Below are 15,522 nucleotides of genomic sequence, written 5' to 3'. Positions count from 1 at the left end.
GTTTCATTGTATTTTTGTTTGTAACAGGTACTACTCTATGATTCTGGAGTGGAAATAACAGTGGATATTGGTTGTCTGAGAGAACTTCAGGAAGACATGAAGAGAATTGAAACATTAGCAATAGAATGTGCCTTAGCAGATATAAGGTAGCCTTCCTTACTTTTATGCTGAAGTAACAACATCAGAAACCTGATAATGGCATGACATAATTTTTTCCTGTATTAGTGCTGATGATCTGTGATTTGAATATGATAGGTTGGGGGGGGGGGGGGTGCAGATAAGGAAGAAACGGGGTAGGAGCCTCCTGTCACCTTTCTTGTTGTAAAGTGTTCTTTTTTGTTTGGTTGGTTTTTTTTTTTAAGAGTTATGTTAGATACCAGTGAAAGAAAATGTGATACACAAAGAAAGAGTGTTTTATAGGGTGAATTATAAAATGCTGGGCAGATATTACAGGTTTCCTTATTTCTCTGAAGACTTGTTTTCCTTGACTTGGAATTTGAGATGAATTAGGTCTCATGAAAGTGTATAGGAGGTCTTTATTTTATAGACTACAGACAAGGAAGAGAGCTGGGGTATTTCCCTCCTCCATTGTTTTTTGTTTTGTTTTTTTAATGTACTGTGAAGAAGAGCATATTCGTAATACTCATTCCATGAATGGGTATAAAAGGCTATTTGCAGGTGAAGTATACATTTTCCTTGGTTCTTTTAAGACAGATACCATACTTTCAGAGTGTATGGTTCTCAGTTTAAGGTTTGGGGTCTATAGATTTGAATCCTTTCTGTCCTATGGATTGAGAGGCAAAGTAACTTTTTTAATATTGAATGTAATAGAGTTTGAGGTTTGTTGGTTTGTTTGTTTTTTCCCTTGGCAGTACAGGCAGCCTAAAAAGAAGATCAGTACCTCAGCAGAGGGTAGGTTCTGTGGGTAAAGTTTGGGTGCACTGCCTTCTCTTTCAGTAAAGGAGATTGTTTCCTTTAGACCAACAGGTGGAAGCATGCAGTGGACAGCAACAGTGTGTGAGTGTATATCCTACTACCTAACTGGGGCAAAAGCGAAAGTAATAATACAGGTTTGTAATCCAAATCTGCACTACAGGTAGTCATTTAGCTTCTCACTTTTCTTCTGAGTATTTTCACTCCTGAAAGGAGTCCTGAGAAGATCATGCTTAGGTTGTTGTTTGCTCTAAGGTTTTTTTTGTTGTTCGTTTGTTTTTTCACTGGAGCATTCAAATACCCAGAATAGAAGGGAAAGAACATCTTCAGTATACTTACTGAAGAATAGTATTTACATCTTCACAATCTCTGACTGCTGACAAATCCAGCAAACAGATGAACTTTAAAGCACTTCTACTCTGTTAATTCTTTCAGTGCCATGTTTGGAACAGTATGTAAAATGATGAGGACAGTGATACAGGTTAAGTAGACTCTGTATGTTCTGATTGGAGCGCAGATGTTAAGAGTCTCATTGGCAGTGTGCCCTGATGAAGTGAAAGAAGGTCCTGTAGTTGAGCAGAAACGCATCTAATCCTGTTTTACAGCTCTTGTAACTTCTTGCAGGAAACCATTGAGGGGAGCACATTGCCTGTGAAAATCCTTTGGAAGGATGAGGCAGGACGACTGATTGATGCTTCAGAACACCTTATTGAAAAGGGTTTGGCTTTTAGAAACACAAGGTTTGGATACTTTTTTTTTTATATCCTTTCAGACTCGTAGATCTACGCTGTGTTGAAGTAATAAGTAAAACAAAGTTGACTTATCATTTGTAACATGGTATATAGCAACAAAACACCATCTTAAGTAACTGATGTAATAATTTTATGTATTCCATGCTTCTGTTTAAGTTGGTAGATGTGAGATTTGGCATTATGTAATTAAGGATTTGCCAGCTTCCTGGTTTTTTTTTTTGCTTTCCAAATTCTTCATCAGTTAATATATTGATATGATTTGGTTGTGCCAGAACTGATAAAGCTGCTGTGACTTGTGCAGTCCCCAAGAAGTATCCTAAAGTACATTTAGAACAAGAGAACGCACAGCTGAGCAGTTGCAACTCAGAACCTGCACATGCAAGAAGCAGCTCTGATGAACAGGAAGACATTAACGTTTCAAACAGAACAGAACAGAAGTCCAGACTGCCTTTGGAAATCAATAAAACATATAAACCCCCCATTATACCTGAAGAAAGAAACTTTCAAGCTGTAGTGAGTTGCGTTGGAAACGATGGAACTCTTTATGTAATACCAAAATCATCTGGTAAGTTTACATAGAAGGAAACACATGTATGTCTACGAATCTGTGTTAGTGTATTAGAAGATGCCAGATGTGTTTTATTATATGTGTTCTGTATTGAAACGTAGTTCTGAAAGGTTCCTCCTAGGGAATGCTGTGCTTCGGATACGCTAAGATTGTAGTTGTGAGGGTGAGGGCTGTGCCGACCATTGCAGCTTTGCTGCTTTCAGAATGAAAAGCCCAAATTCCCACCAGGTGGCGCCCCGCCCTTAAGCAGACCCAGATCAGCTGTCCTGTCCTTAATCACCGCAGAGATCAGAAGCCCCGCCATGGGCTTCTCATATTCCTCTTCTCAAGGTGTCAGCTGCAAAGTTTATAGGCCCATCATTTCAGAGATTAGAACCCAGAATTACTAATGGGCTTAATATTAGAAAGGCAATTTCCTTCTTGTTGAAGTGGCAGCTGATTTGCTTATAATACAAATTGAACATGCCTATTGTAACAGTCTTGGAAAACATCATCATGGAATAGCAGATGTACTTAATGCTTATACATGTCTTTGAACGTGCAGTCTCTTTTAGGTCTCTCTTTAGTGATCAGAATAATTTGTAGAGACTTTGAATTTCATACTGCACTTCTTTTTTTTTCTCCTAGAAAGTGAACTAAAGAAACTGATGGTTGAAATACAAAATAACTTTAAGTGCCTTGGTCTTCTGGAGCCCTACTCTTGGAGAAAGGAAGAAGCTTGTGTTGTAAGAGGGTCAGATAGCCTTTGGTATCGAGGTAAAGTTGTAGAACACGGTGGTGGTACTCTCCAGGTAAGTTTGATTGTATGTCTCATGTGGGCGGGTGTGAACACGGACATGTTTATTTCATGTGTTTGCAAATAATATGTTTCAGTGCTTCAGATTTCTAACTCTTTCTGTTCAGCTGACCTCGCTGTCCAGATGGTCATTCTGCTTAAAGCTGATCAGTGCTCTGATTTTATATTTATTTTAAAGATGAATTGTCTGCTTATTTCAGTTTTCAAAATTTTCCTGTAGCTTTCCTGTCAATGATAAATGTTCTTAAGTAAAAGCTGTCTTCAGTCCCTTGATTAGCTGCAAGTAATCCCATTTGATTTCCTGTGTACGTTTGGTTTTTTAACATGTTTGTGATGAACAGAAGCAGAATGCCTTGAAAATATTGTTTGCATTTGTTTCATCTGCCCAGCCAGTAGTGGTTCTGTTTGAATTCTTTATATTGCCATGGTATAGAGCTCCTTTTTCTACTTAACACCTACTATTAGCTACTCTCTTCAGTCTGCACCTGCTTTTTTATTATAGCAAGTCTGACACTTCCCTAGTTCATAATGTATTCTCAGTTAAACTGCTGTAGATTATCACACACGAGGCAGATTTTGTGTAAGAATAGATTCTGATCTACCACAATGGTTCTTCATTTCCATTTTGTCACATTACACACGTATCAGCAAATGGTTGTTTTTCTTCCAGAAAAGTGGATGCTCTAAATGAACCCTTTCTTTTATTAAGCTTGTCCTTAAAAACAGGAGTGATTTTAGAAAAACTTCTTCATACAGGTACAGTACGTAGACAGTGGTTGCATAGAGAGGGTCCCTCAGTGTCACCTGTGTCCAACTACCTTGTATACCTCTATTCCTCCATTTTGCATACCATGTCAGCTCTACAAGACAATACCAGTGAGTAATGCTAAGTTTTGAGGCTTTTTAGTAGTAGGTAGTTCATCAAACTGATAATACTGTTTTGTCATATAGAGGTTGAGTAGTTGCTTGCATTTTTGCTTGCCTCTGAGAATTCAGAGTAGCTGAAGAGGATCATCTCATCAGGGCATCTCTATCCAAGTGCTAGATTGCTTTAGGAGGTGACCATGCTTCACAAGCAGCCATGTGAAAACTGCTGAATCAGCACTGTCACCCTGTAAGCCTTAGTGTACCAAATAGCAGAAAATGTTGAGTTGTTCTAGACAAACCAGACTAATTCTGTGTGTGTTTTCAAAGAAGCTGTTCCATAATAGGCACGTCTCTTTGTAGTAGTATTTTAGGAATAATAAAGTATGTTATTTGTCAGTGCATTAATATTGAAGAGTTTCTTCCTTCTTACCAAATAGATTGGAAATTCTTGGCAGCAGGATGCAGTGGATCTCCTTCAAAAGCTACTTAGAAATGAGGAGGTTGAAATACATGTTCAGGTAGCTTAATTTCCACATTGATGTGGAATGAGGCTTATCTTCTTTGTTTGTACTTCTAAAGCTGCATTATGAACGCTAGCTGAAAGAAGGTGGCAATGAACGTGTTTCTTAAATAAAACATTTTTTCATCTTCAGTCTTTGTTATGTGTGAGAAGGAATGAGAATCCAGAGCTAAAATTGCTTTTCCAACAACTTCTTTCTCATGGTTTTCAGGCCTTTAAACATATCCTTGTGATGTAAGCAATTTTTTTTGTTGATGTTTGTCTTCTGTTGTCGTTCTGACACGGTAAATTCTTCTAAATCCAGCTTCTAAGTGATGAAAATTTGGCATGGTTAAGCGTGGGCATGTCTAAGTTAATATGTTAGTGTAACGAATATCTATTTTGTCCAAAAAACCTGAAATTTCACATAACTTCTGGTTGTGAAAGGAAGGAATTTATTATTGAATGAGAAATCAGAGGTAATGTTTCAGTGTTACACTGAATTGTCAGTGCTACCATTCCACAGGGAGATTGTCGTGTTCCCATTTGTCATAATTGGTGTTCAGCCATCCTTATTGGGGTTGTACCTTTGAATGTATGTGCATGGTGTTGTTAGGTTAGAATTTCCTAGCCACTGTTTCTAAAACCTGACCCCTGTTATTACTGTTGTAGTCTTACTTTGCCTCTTGTAATTAGGAGCTCCCTGATAGACCCTGGGGAAAATTGTCCATTCACCTGTATTTCAGTGGAATGTCAGTTTCTTCCTTCATGGCAGACCAGAAGTACTGTGTTGTTGATGACTGTCAGGAAATAGCAAAGCAGGTGAGGTTTTTGTCTCTTGCTGTTATTGGAAGGAATATGCAATTAGTTATTGTGAATGTTGATTATTATATCTTCTTACACTTCTGTGTAGTTTTGCAGCAGGACGGAGTACAGCAGCTCCTGAGCATAACAAACGTATGTGTGATATGTTGCTAAAATTGTATGGAATAATGAATGGCCAAAAGTTTGTTCTTGAGCCTAGTACTAAAAATGGATTTTTAGTCTGCATTTCTGTTCAATTTTTATGTTCATCTAAAGCTTAATTTTAAAAGGATGGGAATAGTATGGAACCCCTGTCACTCTGAAGGGATTCGTTAATCCCAGAAAAGCATCTATACACAAATTCATGGGAAGGTTGTTCCTTGTCTCGTGTAAGATACTGTGAGTTGGCCGCTCCAGATCAGATACGTGTCTTAAACTTCACCTAGGTAACTAAGTGACTTCACTTAGATACGGCTTCTCTTCAGATGGGAAGAGGTTGATGTGGAAAGTATGTTCTCATCCCCCACCTCCTAACTCCTTATAACTGCTGCTGTTCGCTTCCTTCCATCTCACTGTGTCCCGATATAATGGTACTGGCTATGGAAGAGGAGGGAAAACCGATAGGAAATTGAATGTTCTCATTTTATTCTGGGAGCAAGAGTTTGCTGTGTCACCAGGAAGGTAAATCAAGTGAAGGCTCTCCACATAAACCCAACAGTCTTAAGAATTAATTAGGTTGTCCATTTCAAGTCTTAAAGGTCTTAATTCAAATGATAACTACTTTCATGTAAATCACTTCCCATTTATTTTCCAAGTACTTTCTTAACATCTGCAATGAATTCTCTGAACTGCTTGAGGAAGTAGTTGAAGGATAACTGTATTTTTCTTCCCAAAGCAAGTCTCTGCTTCAGAAAATAATTCTGCAATATAACATATACTGCTGTCAGTCTCTGCTAATGCAAGTCTTGGAGTTTGTGATGCAGTTCAGAGAATGTCTGTGTGTTTTAGGACCAACAAACCATGGAAAACCTAATGAAAAGTAATCTCAATGTTTTCATGATGTCAGCATGTGACACACAGCTGTCATTGAGCTAAATATCAATCTTGAGATTGTACCATGAGAATGAAACATGGAAAACAAAATTTCAGAAGGAAGCTGTGAGCAAGGAGCAGAATTCAGAAAGCCTGGAGTACTTTCTTCAAGCAGATCCTTTTTCAGGAATAAGTTGTTCAGAACAATGTATAGAAAGATGAGTATCAGAAATTTGCCATCTCCTGAGCCAGGAAAGGAGCAGGGCATCCAGACATCAGGATGGTTCCAGAAGCTGTTTGGAATAACAGGCAGCTGAAGCTTGCAGCTCTGGGTTTATCTGTAGAGACTGAACAGCCATCATCGCAAGCCTGGTGATAGACCACACTGACAAAAGGGTATCATCAGTATATAAAGTATATTTTTTATAGGTTTTACTGTTCTATAAGGTTTTGTAACCTCATTTCATTGCTTCTAATCCGTGATTTTAGGTAAGCATTCTGATAGGCACTGTGCTGTATATCTGTATTCTGATTCTGTTATTAATGGTAATAAGCTGGTTATGCAGAGCCTACTACACCTGTGTCTTGGTACAGAGTGTTCTTGTCCTTAAGGTACTTTTCTCTAGAGCTGCAGAAGTTGGTTTTAGGAGCTGCTAAGACTACAAACTTTGGACAGTCCTAGCTTAGTCATTAGCCAGAGAATTTCCTTGTAAGGGGCAGGGAAGTGCAGCCCAAGTGTCCTGCGAAAGCTTAGAGCAGTGATTCTTATTGTAAGTCTGTATGTACATAGGTGCATTCATGTGTATACATGATTGCATACGTGTGTGTGTAATGTATGTATATACACATATATATGTATATGCCATTGAGGGGCTGCAGGCTTTGTTTGTATGTCACTGTAAGAACCGTGCTGCTAGGTGCAGCCTTGTGCTCATGTATTCAGACATGGGGGGCTATGATCCTGCTTCATTCAACAGACAGATTTTTAATGTGTTTGTTCTGAGCTCAGGCTAGACGTTTAGAAATGCCTTTTTTTTAGTAGTAGTTAACTATATATAAATTATTTCCATCCATTTGAAACAAAATCAGCTCAAAATTCCTTAAACTGACCATTTCTGTATTTATTGATGTATTTATTTTGCATTTGTGTTTTGCAATACATATTGTCCCGTTCACTGCGAGGTTCTTGAAATCTGAAGATTTAAGCTCTTAAACTGAGCAAAGGTTTGCTCATTCTGTTCCATCTTAACCTGCTCCTGGGAATGATAGATTGCTTGGTGGTGGTGGTGGTTTGGGGGTTGGTTTTGAAGGCAAAACTGGGGGAAGTCTGGCCAGTTTAGGTCAGAAGAGAGACGAGCTCCAAACTGCAGCTGATGCGGTAGTTGCATTCAGTGTACTGACAATAAGAAAGAACATTTAAAAACAAAAAAGTGAATCCAGTTCTTTAGACATCACAGAATGGCTGAGGTTGTCAGGGACCTCTGGGTCTGTTTGGCCAAACCTGTGCTCCAGCAGGGAACAAGCTGAAATGTAAGCTGAATCTTCATAGCTAGGTATAATCAGGTTGCCTGTCACAGTGTTTTTTATTTTTATATGTATATGTTCATCAACAGCACGCTGTTTACATTCTTAGAATGATATTATTACAGTAGTATTTGAACCAGAAATCCTACAGATGCCAGTTTGCATTTTTATTATGAAATATGATGCTTGACTGAAGTTTGTCTTGGTCTATAGGTGCTGGTTGAAGGACACATTCCTGTTTTGCCTTCATACACGTTGCCACCACTACCTGTTCAAGGAGATATCTTTCCTGTGAGGGTAACCCATTTTGTGACCCCTAAGGAGGTATGTTTTGTGAACATCTCACATGCATTGCAGACAGAAAGCACTGCAGTCTCATCATGCTGGTGAAGAAGATATCAAAACTTAGAATTTCAGAAAATACCAAAAACAGTGTTGCAGAATGCTGCTTGTTTTATTGATCCAGGTGGTCAGGTAGTTCAGCTATGTGAACGAACTCTTACTAGGAATACTCTTAGGGGGCCAGACAGACAGAGAAACAAATATGGCCTGTTGACCTGGGAAAAAAGAAAAAGGAATTTTAGGAAATAGAAGGCTGTAGTGTGGTACGTATTAATCCTGTGTGGTAAGAAACCAGGTCAGTGGCTTTCAGTTTCACAGAACACTAAGAATTTTTCTCTTCTTTATTCTCCAAAAATGAAACGGCTGGGATGTTGTACACCATGAACCATTTCTTTGTTCAGTGATTGGTCATTGATTTTCATGTGAACCATACTGCTGCCCTCTGTAGTCTCCCAGGCGAAAGGCTGAATATTGATTGATTGATTAAGTAAAAGATGCCTGTGTGGACTTCAAATGTTGGATGAAATACAAAACCAGGAAGCAGAGAGAAACCGATTGTACTGCAAAATCTGATGTTTTTTGAGCGTGTTGATCTGTGTTCAAGCACTTGTATACATCATTTTGGTAAACCAAAAGAACAGGGCTTACATTCTTGAAGTGATTGTTTCAAATTCAGCGTTATGTTTTGTTGTGAATTCACCACAGAAATTTACTTCAAGCATCTTCACCAGAAATGTAGAATACACATAGTCCACTGTTTGGACCAAATGCAGGATGGAAGTATCTGGAGGTTTTCTTTGATTGTCTGGTCTGCTTCCTCTCTTATGGGAGAAAAGTTGTAATGAGTGGGGTTTTTGTTCATTTTGTGCACATTATTTGAACTCTTGCTTTTGGTCATAGCATGTAATCATAAACACTACACTCTGCTCTGGACTTGTTTACTTAAGTACCATTGCAGGATGGAGTTGTGGCTTGACTGTATGTTTGGTACAAATTAGAAAAAGAAAATTATTTTTCTTCCTGGCTCAGAAACCCTAATAGCATACTAAATAATTATTAGGACTATCTGTAGAATATCACTATGTTCTGAGATGTCTCAGGTGGGTTTCTTCAGTTGTTGTTTTTTCCTCTTTGGACCCACAGCATTATGCAGATGACCTAACGACACATGAGGGGATTGGAACACCTTAGTATAGCAGATACAACACTGTCTCAAAAGTTGTTCTTTCAGTAGTTTAAAATTAATCTTTGGTTTGCCATTACAAAGTGTGATTGCTTATCACATAGCAGGAGGGAGGAGTCCTAATGAGGTACAGCTATGAAATCCTACATGGGTGTGTTTTCTAGTACATGTGTTCCTTTCCCTCTTCTTGGTATGGAAATGTGGTGGTGATCAGTGGTTACTTGATTCTAATTTGGGGGAAAAAATTACATGAATACAAAATCACTCGCAAGTTGAGGAAAGAAGAAAGAGAAGGGAGTTCTGTGCAGAAACCTTTCCAAGATGGGAACAAATACACTTGCAGTAATCCTCAATCACTGAAATTCAAAGATCAAAAGAAGCCTGCAAAGTTTATAGGAGAGCTTCTTCTTGAATAGGTATATATCTGTCTTAATCCTTCCGAGAACCTTACCAAGCAGTCTGCCACAGAGGGAGATGCCAGCTGTTTCTCAGAGTTGAAGAGCCTTGATGAAGCCCTGCAGTGGTGCAATAAATACGTGGATACTCTTCCCCTTCTGACAGACTTCAGAACAGGTATATCAGTGTGTTTATTTCCCACTTCTTGTTCCATGTGGATGTACAAAAACCTGTGATTATTTTCAAATAACAGAAATAATACTATTTCAGTGTAGCTTTAAATAAAAGTCTTTTAGAGTGCGTAACTGCATGGTGATTATGTGATACACTAAATGGAGACTTCTTTGTCATACTTCTCCACTGGAAAATGATGGAAAGAACTCAAATTCCTGTTGCCTCTTGAAGCTGATGAGAACAGAGTTTAGACTGTATGTGACACTAATACAGCTCTTCCCTGAAGCTGTAATGGTGGAAGTCTTTCTGTCAAATACTCAAATAAGATATTTACAAAAGATCACGTAGCTAAGAGTTGAAGTGATGTGAGCCATAGAGAGTGTCACTTCACTTTAATTCTGAATTTCTCGGTTTAGGCAAAAGACAGACTTTGTGAAGAAACCAGTTAGTGCTCGCACTGGATTTCTCCAACTAGTGAAATTCTGGTTGGGACTTCATGCAGTATCTGCCTTGTATGTTACAGATTCTGTCTCCTCTGTTAAAAGTTTGAAAAGTTTGAAGTTTGAAAAGTTGAAAAGTGAATCAAAGTTGTAAAGCTCCAGTACTAAACAGCCTGAATCTTTTCTGGTAAAGGAACTCTACTGTAATTGCATGCTAGTGATAGTGAATTGAGTTCAGAGTTCAGAGGGAATTGGAAGACGCGTAGAAGAAAGTAATAGCATGAGTTAGAAATGGAAGAAAACCTGAATTTCTTTTTGTGGTGTTTTTACAGAAATGCCTTGCCTTGTAGAATATGAAGATAGCTTATGGTACAGAGCGAAGCTCCAGTCTGTTGAAGAAACTGACACCGTTAAGATCCTGGTTCAGTTTGTTGACTACGGCAATTTTTTAGTTGTCCCAACAAGCAAGTAAATATATAAGAGAAAACAAATTCATGTATAACATGGGTGTGCACGTGTGTGTGTGTGTGTGTACTTAGAAGTATAAGTGTTTGTTTCTACCAGTACTCTTAACATATTGATATATAGGTAATAGTTTATCATTAGATTGCTGCTCCCTCTGGTGCTGAGCCGGTCCAGGAAGAGCTTCTCAAGCACCAACCCCATGCACTGGTGTCAGCTGGGTATTGCAAACACTCAAGACTTTTAGGGTCCCCTAAACTTCTTTGAATTTTCTCTCTTGAAGTATTTTCATTTCATATAAATACTGCTCAGTCATACTGACATTCTCTTCAGCTCATTCAGTAACTAGAGTTCCTTGCTTAAGGTAACAAAAAAAAAGGGGATTTGAACAGCTGCCCTCTTCTCACACTAGTTAAGGTCTTGGGGAGAGAATTCTTGCTCAGCTTCCACATTCCTTTCTTTCTGAGATAAGGAGACTGAGATGAATGGAGAGATGATGATGATATAAAACTGAAGTGCTCTGTCAGGGATTCTGACTCAGGCACTTCAAGAGTGGAGCATCACAGCAGTCCACATGTACCAGCTTTGGAGGACACCTCACTTCTCCTGGTGACCTCGGAGAGTTGCTCTTCAATTTCTTACTCAGGTCTGCATTGGGTGCCTCAGCCTCCCCCCAGGCACAGTAACAGAACCAGTGTGCTCAGCAGGCTGAGGGCTCTGTGTGGAACTGGCCCTGCTTCTTGATAGTTGCCACGCTGAAGTCCTTTGAGAGCCTAGCCTTCCAGATGGATGAGTTTGGTGTGACACCAGCAGGTTATTGTAGGGCGGGGACCCTGATCCCAGCCTCCGCACCTTAAATCTTTTGCGTGAACCATTGAGCTGTGTTTGTGTCCTTACTAATGGTTTTGATTGTCATGTAGGTTATTGCAGGAAAATATTTTTCTCTCTTTGTTGTAGATTGCGTCAGATACCACCTCATGCGCTGAAGTATCCTGTTCAGGCAATACACGCCATGTTAGCTGGCTTTAAACCTTCATTATGTGATACAAATGCAGAAAGAATTCCTTACTGCCCAGAATGGAGCGTGAAAGCATTGTGGGCTATGATGGACTCCACGGAAGGAAAGCAGCTCTCTGCTTCCATACTTGTGAGAAGCACTGTTGTTTTCTCCTCACGCTTGCTCAGCCTGAAATTCTTTCTAGCAATCTCAGTATAATTTCTGACTGTTTGTTCTGCTGTGGACCCTCATTATTTACAATCGTAAACCGTTTACTATAAAGGAATTACTGCTGAGGAGAGAAAATCATTTGGCTCTTTCCTCTTCCTCGGAATCAAGATGCTTCTGAGCATTCCTTTTCTTTAAAAAGCAGTTTCCTTTCCTTAAAAACAGAAATACTCTGTTTACTCCATGCCTGCATGGAACTGTGAATAGAGCCAATGAAGTCGTCGTTACTGTTGGTTAGCTTGGAGATAGGAAGGGTTGTGGGTTTTTTTTGTCACAGTACTGAAAAATGTCAACTTCTGATTTTCAGTCTCTTTCACCGGAGGTCACAATTTTCCTGTATGACGATGAACAAAAACTGGTTCATATGAAACTGATAGAAATGGGACTTGCGGATTTGGAGGAATGAAATGTAAGTACAGTGAAAAAGAACTACGAATTTGTACTGTCGTGGAGGGCATTATTTCAAAACCTTGAAGCCAAGGTTTAAATTGCCATCTAATGTTAAGTGACCACAAGCAAATCACGTACATTTAAAAAAAAAAAAACCTATCCCCACTTCTCTAATAAAATAAAAGCTGTATAAAAGTGGGAATTACCTACTTAGATATTATTGAAGCCCACATAGTAACTGTAAGAAACACCAGTTACTAGAAGTGTTAGTATAACAGGAAGAGCTTCCTGCTACTCACTGAAGAAGGTGCCTTGCAGGCGAGCAGCAGTGTCCTCTTCCCAAGTAATTTTAATAAATTATTCTTCATTTTCAGCATTTGTTCTCAATGTCTGTGCCAGTGGTTCTCAGACCAAAGTCTGTGATTGTGTGTGAATGTCCATCCAGTCAAACGTGAAACACATCAGAGGGCAGCTTTGCAGTGTTATCTACAGAGAATACCGAAGGACTGCTTCGTTCTGGTTTTTGGAGGGCTGGTTGGTTTTGTTTATTTCAACTCAATGTTGCATAGTTCTTTTTCCCTCCCATTTATTAAGCACTCTTTTCATCTCTGCTTGTTTTCTCTACTTCTTAATCCTGAAATAAGTGAATTTATTCTAAATCACTTTTGACCTTAAAGCCTTAAGTATTGTTCTGACAACAGTTTTTGTGAGAGCAGATGGAAGGAATGCGCAGTAGTGAAGAAATAGATACAGAACTAATGTTGGGCACTGTTGTTCTCATTGTAATAGGTGAAGGGATGATAATGCTATGGTGTGTAACTAGTTTATATTTCAGGCATATTTGATGACAATGCTGCAGTACTGGAGTCTGGAACTAGGCATGAACAGGTGGGAGAGGGGAACGTTACTGCTGCTGTTGTTAAACATTTGCATTGTTGTATTTTGGTTTCAGTATGAGATGGATGTGTTTTGTTCATTGTGGCACCTCTCCCTCCTCCCTTAGCTGCAGCATTCACTTGAAAGTGTTAGAATAAAGAGGAGCTTGCTCAGCATTTAAGGTGGTTTCTTCTCTTCTATATAGAAGTGTTCAGATCTTACTAATGTAGCATACACACCTGTATTCAGGTTGGGGCTCAGGGCTCAGCTCATACAGTATTTTCTTTAAGGAAAGACAGAAATCAGTGAACCAAAATACAGATCTTGAAGTCTTAGACATGGAGGAGGTGAGAGCCTTCTTGTAACAAAATAAAATTATTTTTACTTTCTCAGAGATCTCTCTGAAACACATTCCTTCACCACTGCTTAAGTGCACGTACCTACCTGCCTGGCTTCTATCCAACACAAGGCTTGAATCTCACTCAAATCAGCTGAGTCCTTTACAAATCAGCTGAGTCCTTCACATTTCTCTAAAAATGGAGTAGTTTCAGTCCAAGTGTGTTGCTTCAGTCTTGCTGACTTGATCCTCCTTCAGTTCTTGGGCAAAGTGGATGTCTACTGTTTGTTTCCTTACTGAACTATAGTCCTTGAAGATGCAGTGAAGAAGAGTGGGTAACTGTCACGTAATCCTGTGTTCAGTCCAGGTTTCCTCAGTGCATGCACCACACTGTTTGTTAATTGACTGCTGGTAATCCTGTCTTGTGCTATTGTTTTTAACCTTTATCTGGAGTGTTTATGCAAATCATTTCAGAGACATACCCATTCCCACATCTAAGTAATTGTTAAGAAAACCTTGAAAGAACAGCCTCATTTGAGTCTGTTTGGGTTAACTTGAAGACTTCAACAAGATGCCACCGTTGGCTGTCACAGGGTGTCTTGAACTTCTCCATCTTGGTGTTAGTAATGCGAACTCAGCATGCACAAGTTACTTTTATTTCTTGGCTTTCTGCAAGTTTAACAAGCTGAACCAAAATGGGGGAAAGGCAACATGGTCTGTTTTTAGGCTGTTGCTTTTGTCACTGACTTGCATGTTGCTCTGTCACTGCATGGCAAAACACCTTTTCCAGATGTCCAGATAGAACACACATGCTCAAAACTTACCTGTAGAGATCACAGCCACCATCTTACTGTTGCACAGGTGTGCTTTGTCTTTACATTCTGTTTCTACTAGCAGGGGAAAGGTCATTTCATGGTCTTAGTCTATATTCTGGCATTGAAATGCTCTGCGTGGTTTTGTACCATACAAAGCTGTTGTCGCCTTCAAAATGTAATGTCCTTACTTCAAGATAGCTGTTTATAACTAAGAGACAGACATAATTACATGAAGAACTGCCATTTTAAGACTGGCAGATAGGACAGTGCTGGCGCATGCAGACAACCAAGCAACTCCTAGTTGAGTAAGCATAGGTCTTAGTCCAGATTGACTTACCCCTTCAGTAGACTAGAGTGCAGGCACAGTAACTGCAGCTTGCTTTCTCTGAGGAAAAGGGGGAATGGGACACACATAGCACAAGGGGAAGCATATGTTCTATTGCACAAAAGAAAGTGAGTTAAATGTCAATATCCACTGCAGTAGAGGGTTGCAACAGACACTACAGCAGTAGCAATATTTTCAGGAGGTTTTAAATACAAGTCAGCTTACAAGCAATTACATATTTCCTTTGGTGAAGCATGGAAAAGCAGTAGTGCCATTCACATAAATTCAAAGGATCTTGAGGTGGAAGAGGCTCTAAGGGGTCATTGAGTCCAACTGCTGATCCACACAGGACCATGCAAAACCAAACCCCATGTTAGAAGTGTTGTCCAGACACTAAAAATTTCGGCAGCTTAAGGCTGCAAGTGCTGCTCTGGGGAACCTGTCTCAAGGTCCAACTGCCATCTGGTGCAGACCCTTTCCCTCACCCCCAGCTGCCCCTCCCCTGATGAGAGCAGAGCTCAGCGCTGCCCCTCTGCTCCCTGGGAGGAGCTGCAGCCGTCTCCAGGCCTCCCCTGAGCCTGCTCTAAGCACACTAGAGGTCTCAGCCCCTCCTCCCACACCTTGCCCTCCTGACCTTTCAACCAGGTGTCTAGCCCTCTTTTGGATACTAATAGCTTTACATCCTTATATTGTGGTACCCAAAAGAGCAGACTGGAACAGCCTTTCCCTCACTCAGACTGCAGTGCCAGGCCTGGTGCAGCCCAGGGCACTGATGGCCTTAA

The 15,522-nt window shown here is 39.8% G+C and overlaps 1 protein-coding gene across 1 annotated transcript in view; it reads left to right on the top strand.

Annotated features, from left to right (window-relative positions):
* Positions 1–13,439, top strand: part of RNF17 (ring finger protein 17) — a 42,781-nt gene extending 29,342 nt beyond the window's left edge. The window contains exons 25-39 of the mRNA XM_046904144.1: positions 28–146; positions 980–1,070; positions 1,558–1,673; positions 1,958–2,250; positions 2,881–3,044; positions 3,806–3,925; positions 4,354–4,434; positions 5,112–5,237; positions 5,340–5,372; positions 7,989–8,099; positions 9,717–9,873; positions 10,643–10,778; positions 11,730–11,919; positions 12,305–12,406; positions 12,762–13,439. Of these exons, the coding sequence (XP_046760100.1) occupies positions 28–146; positions 980–1,070; positions 1,558–1,673; positions 1,958–2,250; positions 2,881–3,044; positions 3,806–3,925; positions 4,354–4,434; positions 5,112–5,237; positions 5,340–5,372; positions 7,989–8,099; positions 9,717–9,873; positions 10,643–10,778; positions 11,730–11,919; positions 12,305–12,403 (1,836 nt within the window). The 3' untranslated portion in view covers positions 12,404–12,406; positions 12,762–13,439. The remainder of the gene's footprint in view (positions 1–27; positions 147–979; positions 1,071–1,557; positions 1,674–1,957; positions 2,251–2,880; positions 3,045–3,805; positions 3,926–4,353; positions 4,435–5,111; positions 5,238–5,339; positions 5,373–7,988; positions 8,100–9,716; positions 9,874–10,642; positions 10,779–11,729; positions 11,920–12,304; positions 12,407–12,761) is intronic.
* The last annotated feature ends 2,083 nt before the right edge of the window (positions 13,440–15,522 follow it).

Source organism: Gallus gallus, chromosome 1, assembly GCF_016699485.2.
Source record: "Gallus gallus isolate bGalGal1 chromosome 1, bGalGal1.mat.broiler.GRCg7b, whole genome shotgun sequence".
Lineage (NCBI taxonomy): Eukaryota > Metazoa > Chordata > Aves > Galliformes > Phasianidae > Gallus > Gallus gallus.
The sequence above is the reverse complement of the archived record's forward strand: the minus strand, read 5'-3'. Positions and strand labels throughout refer to the sequence as shown.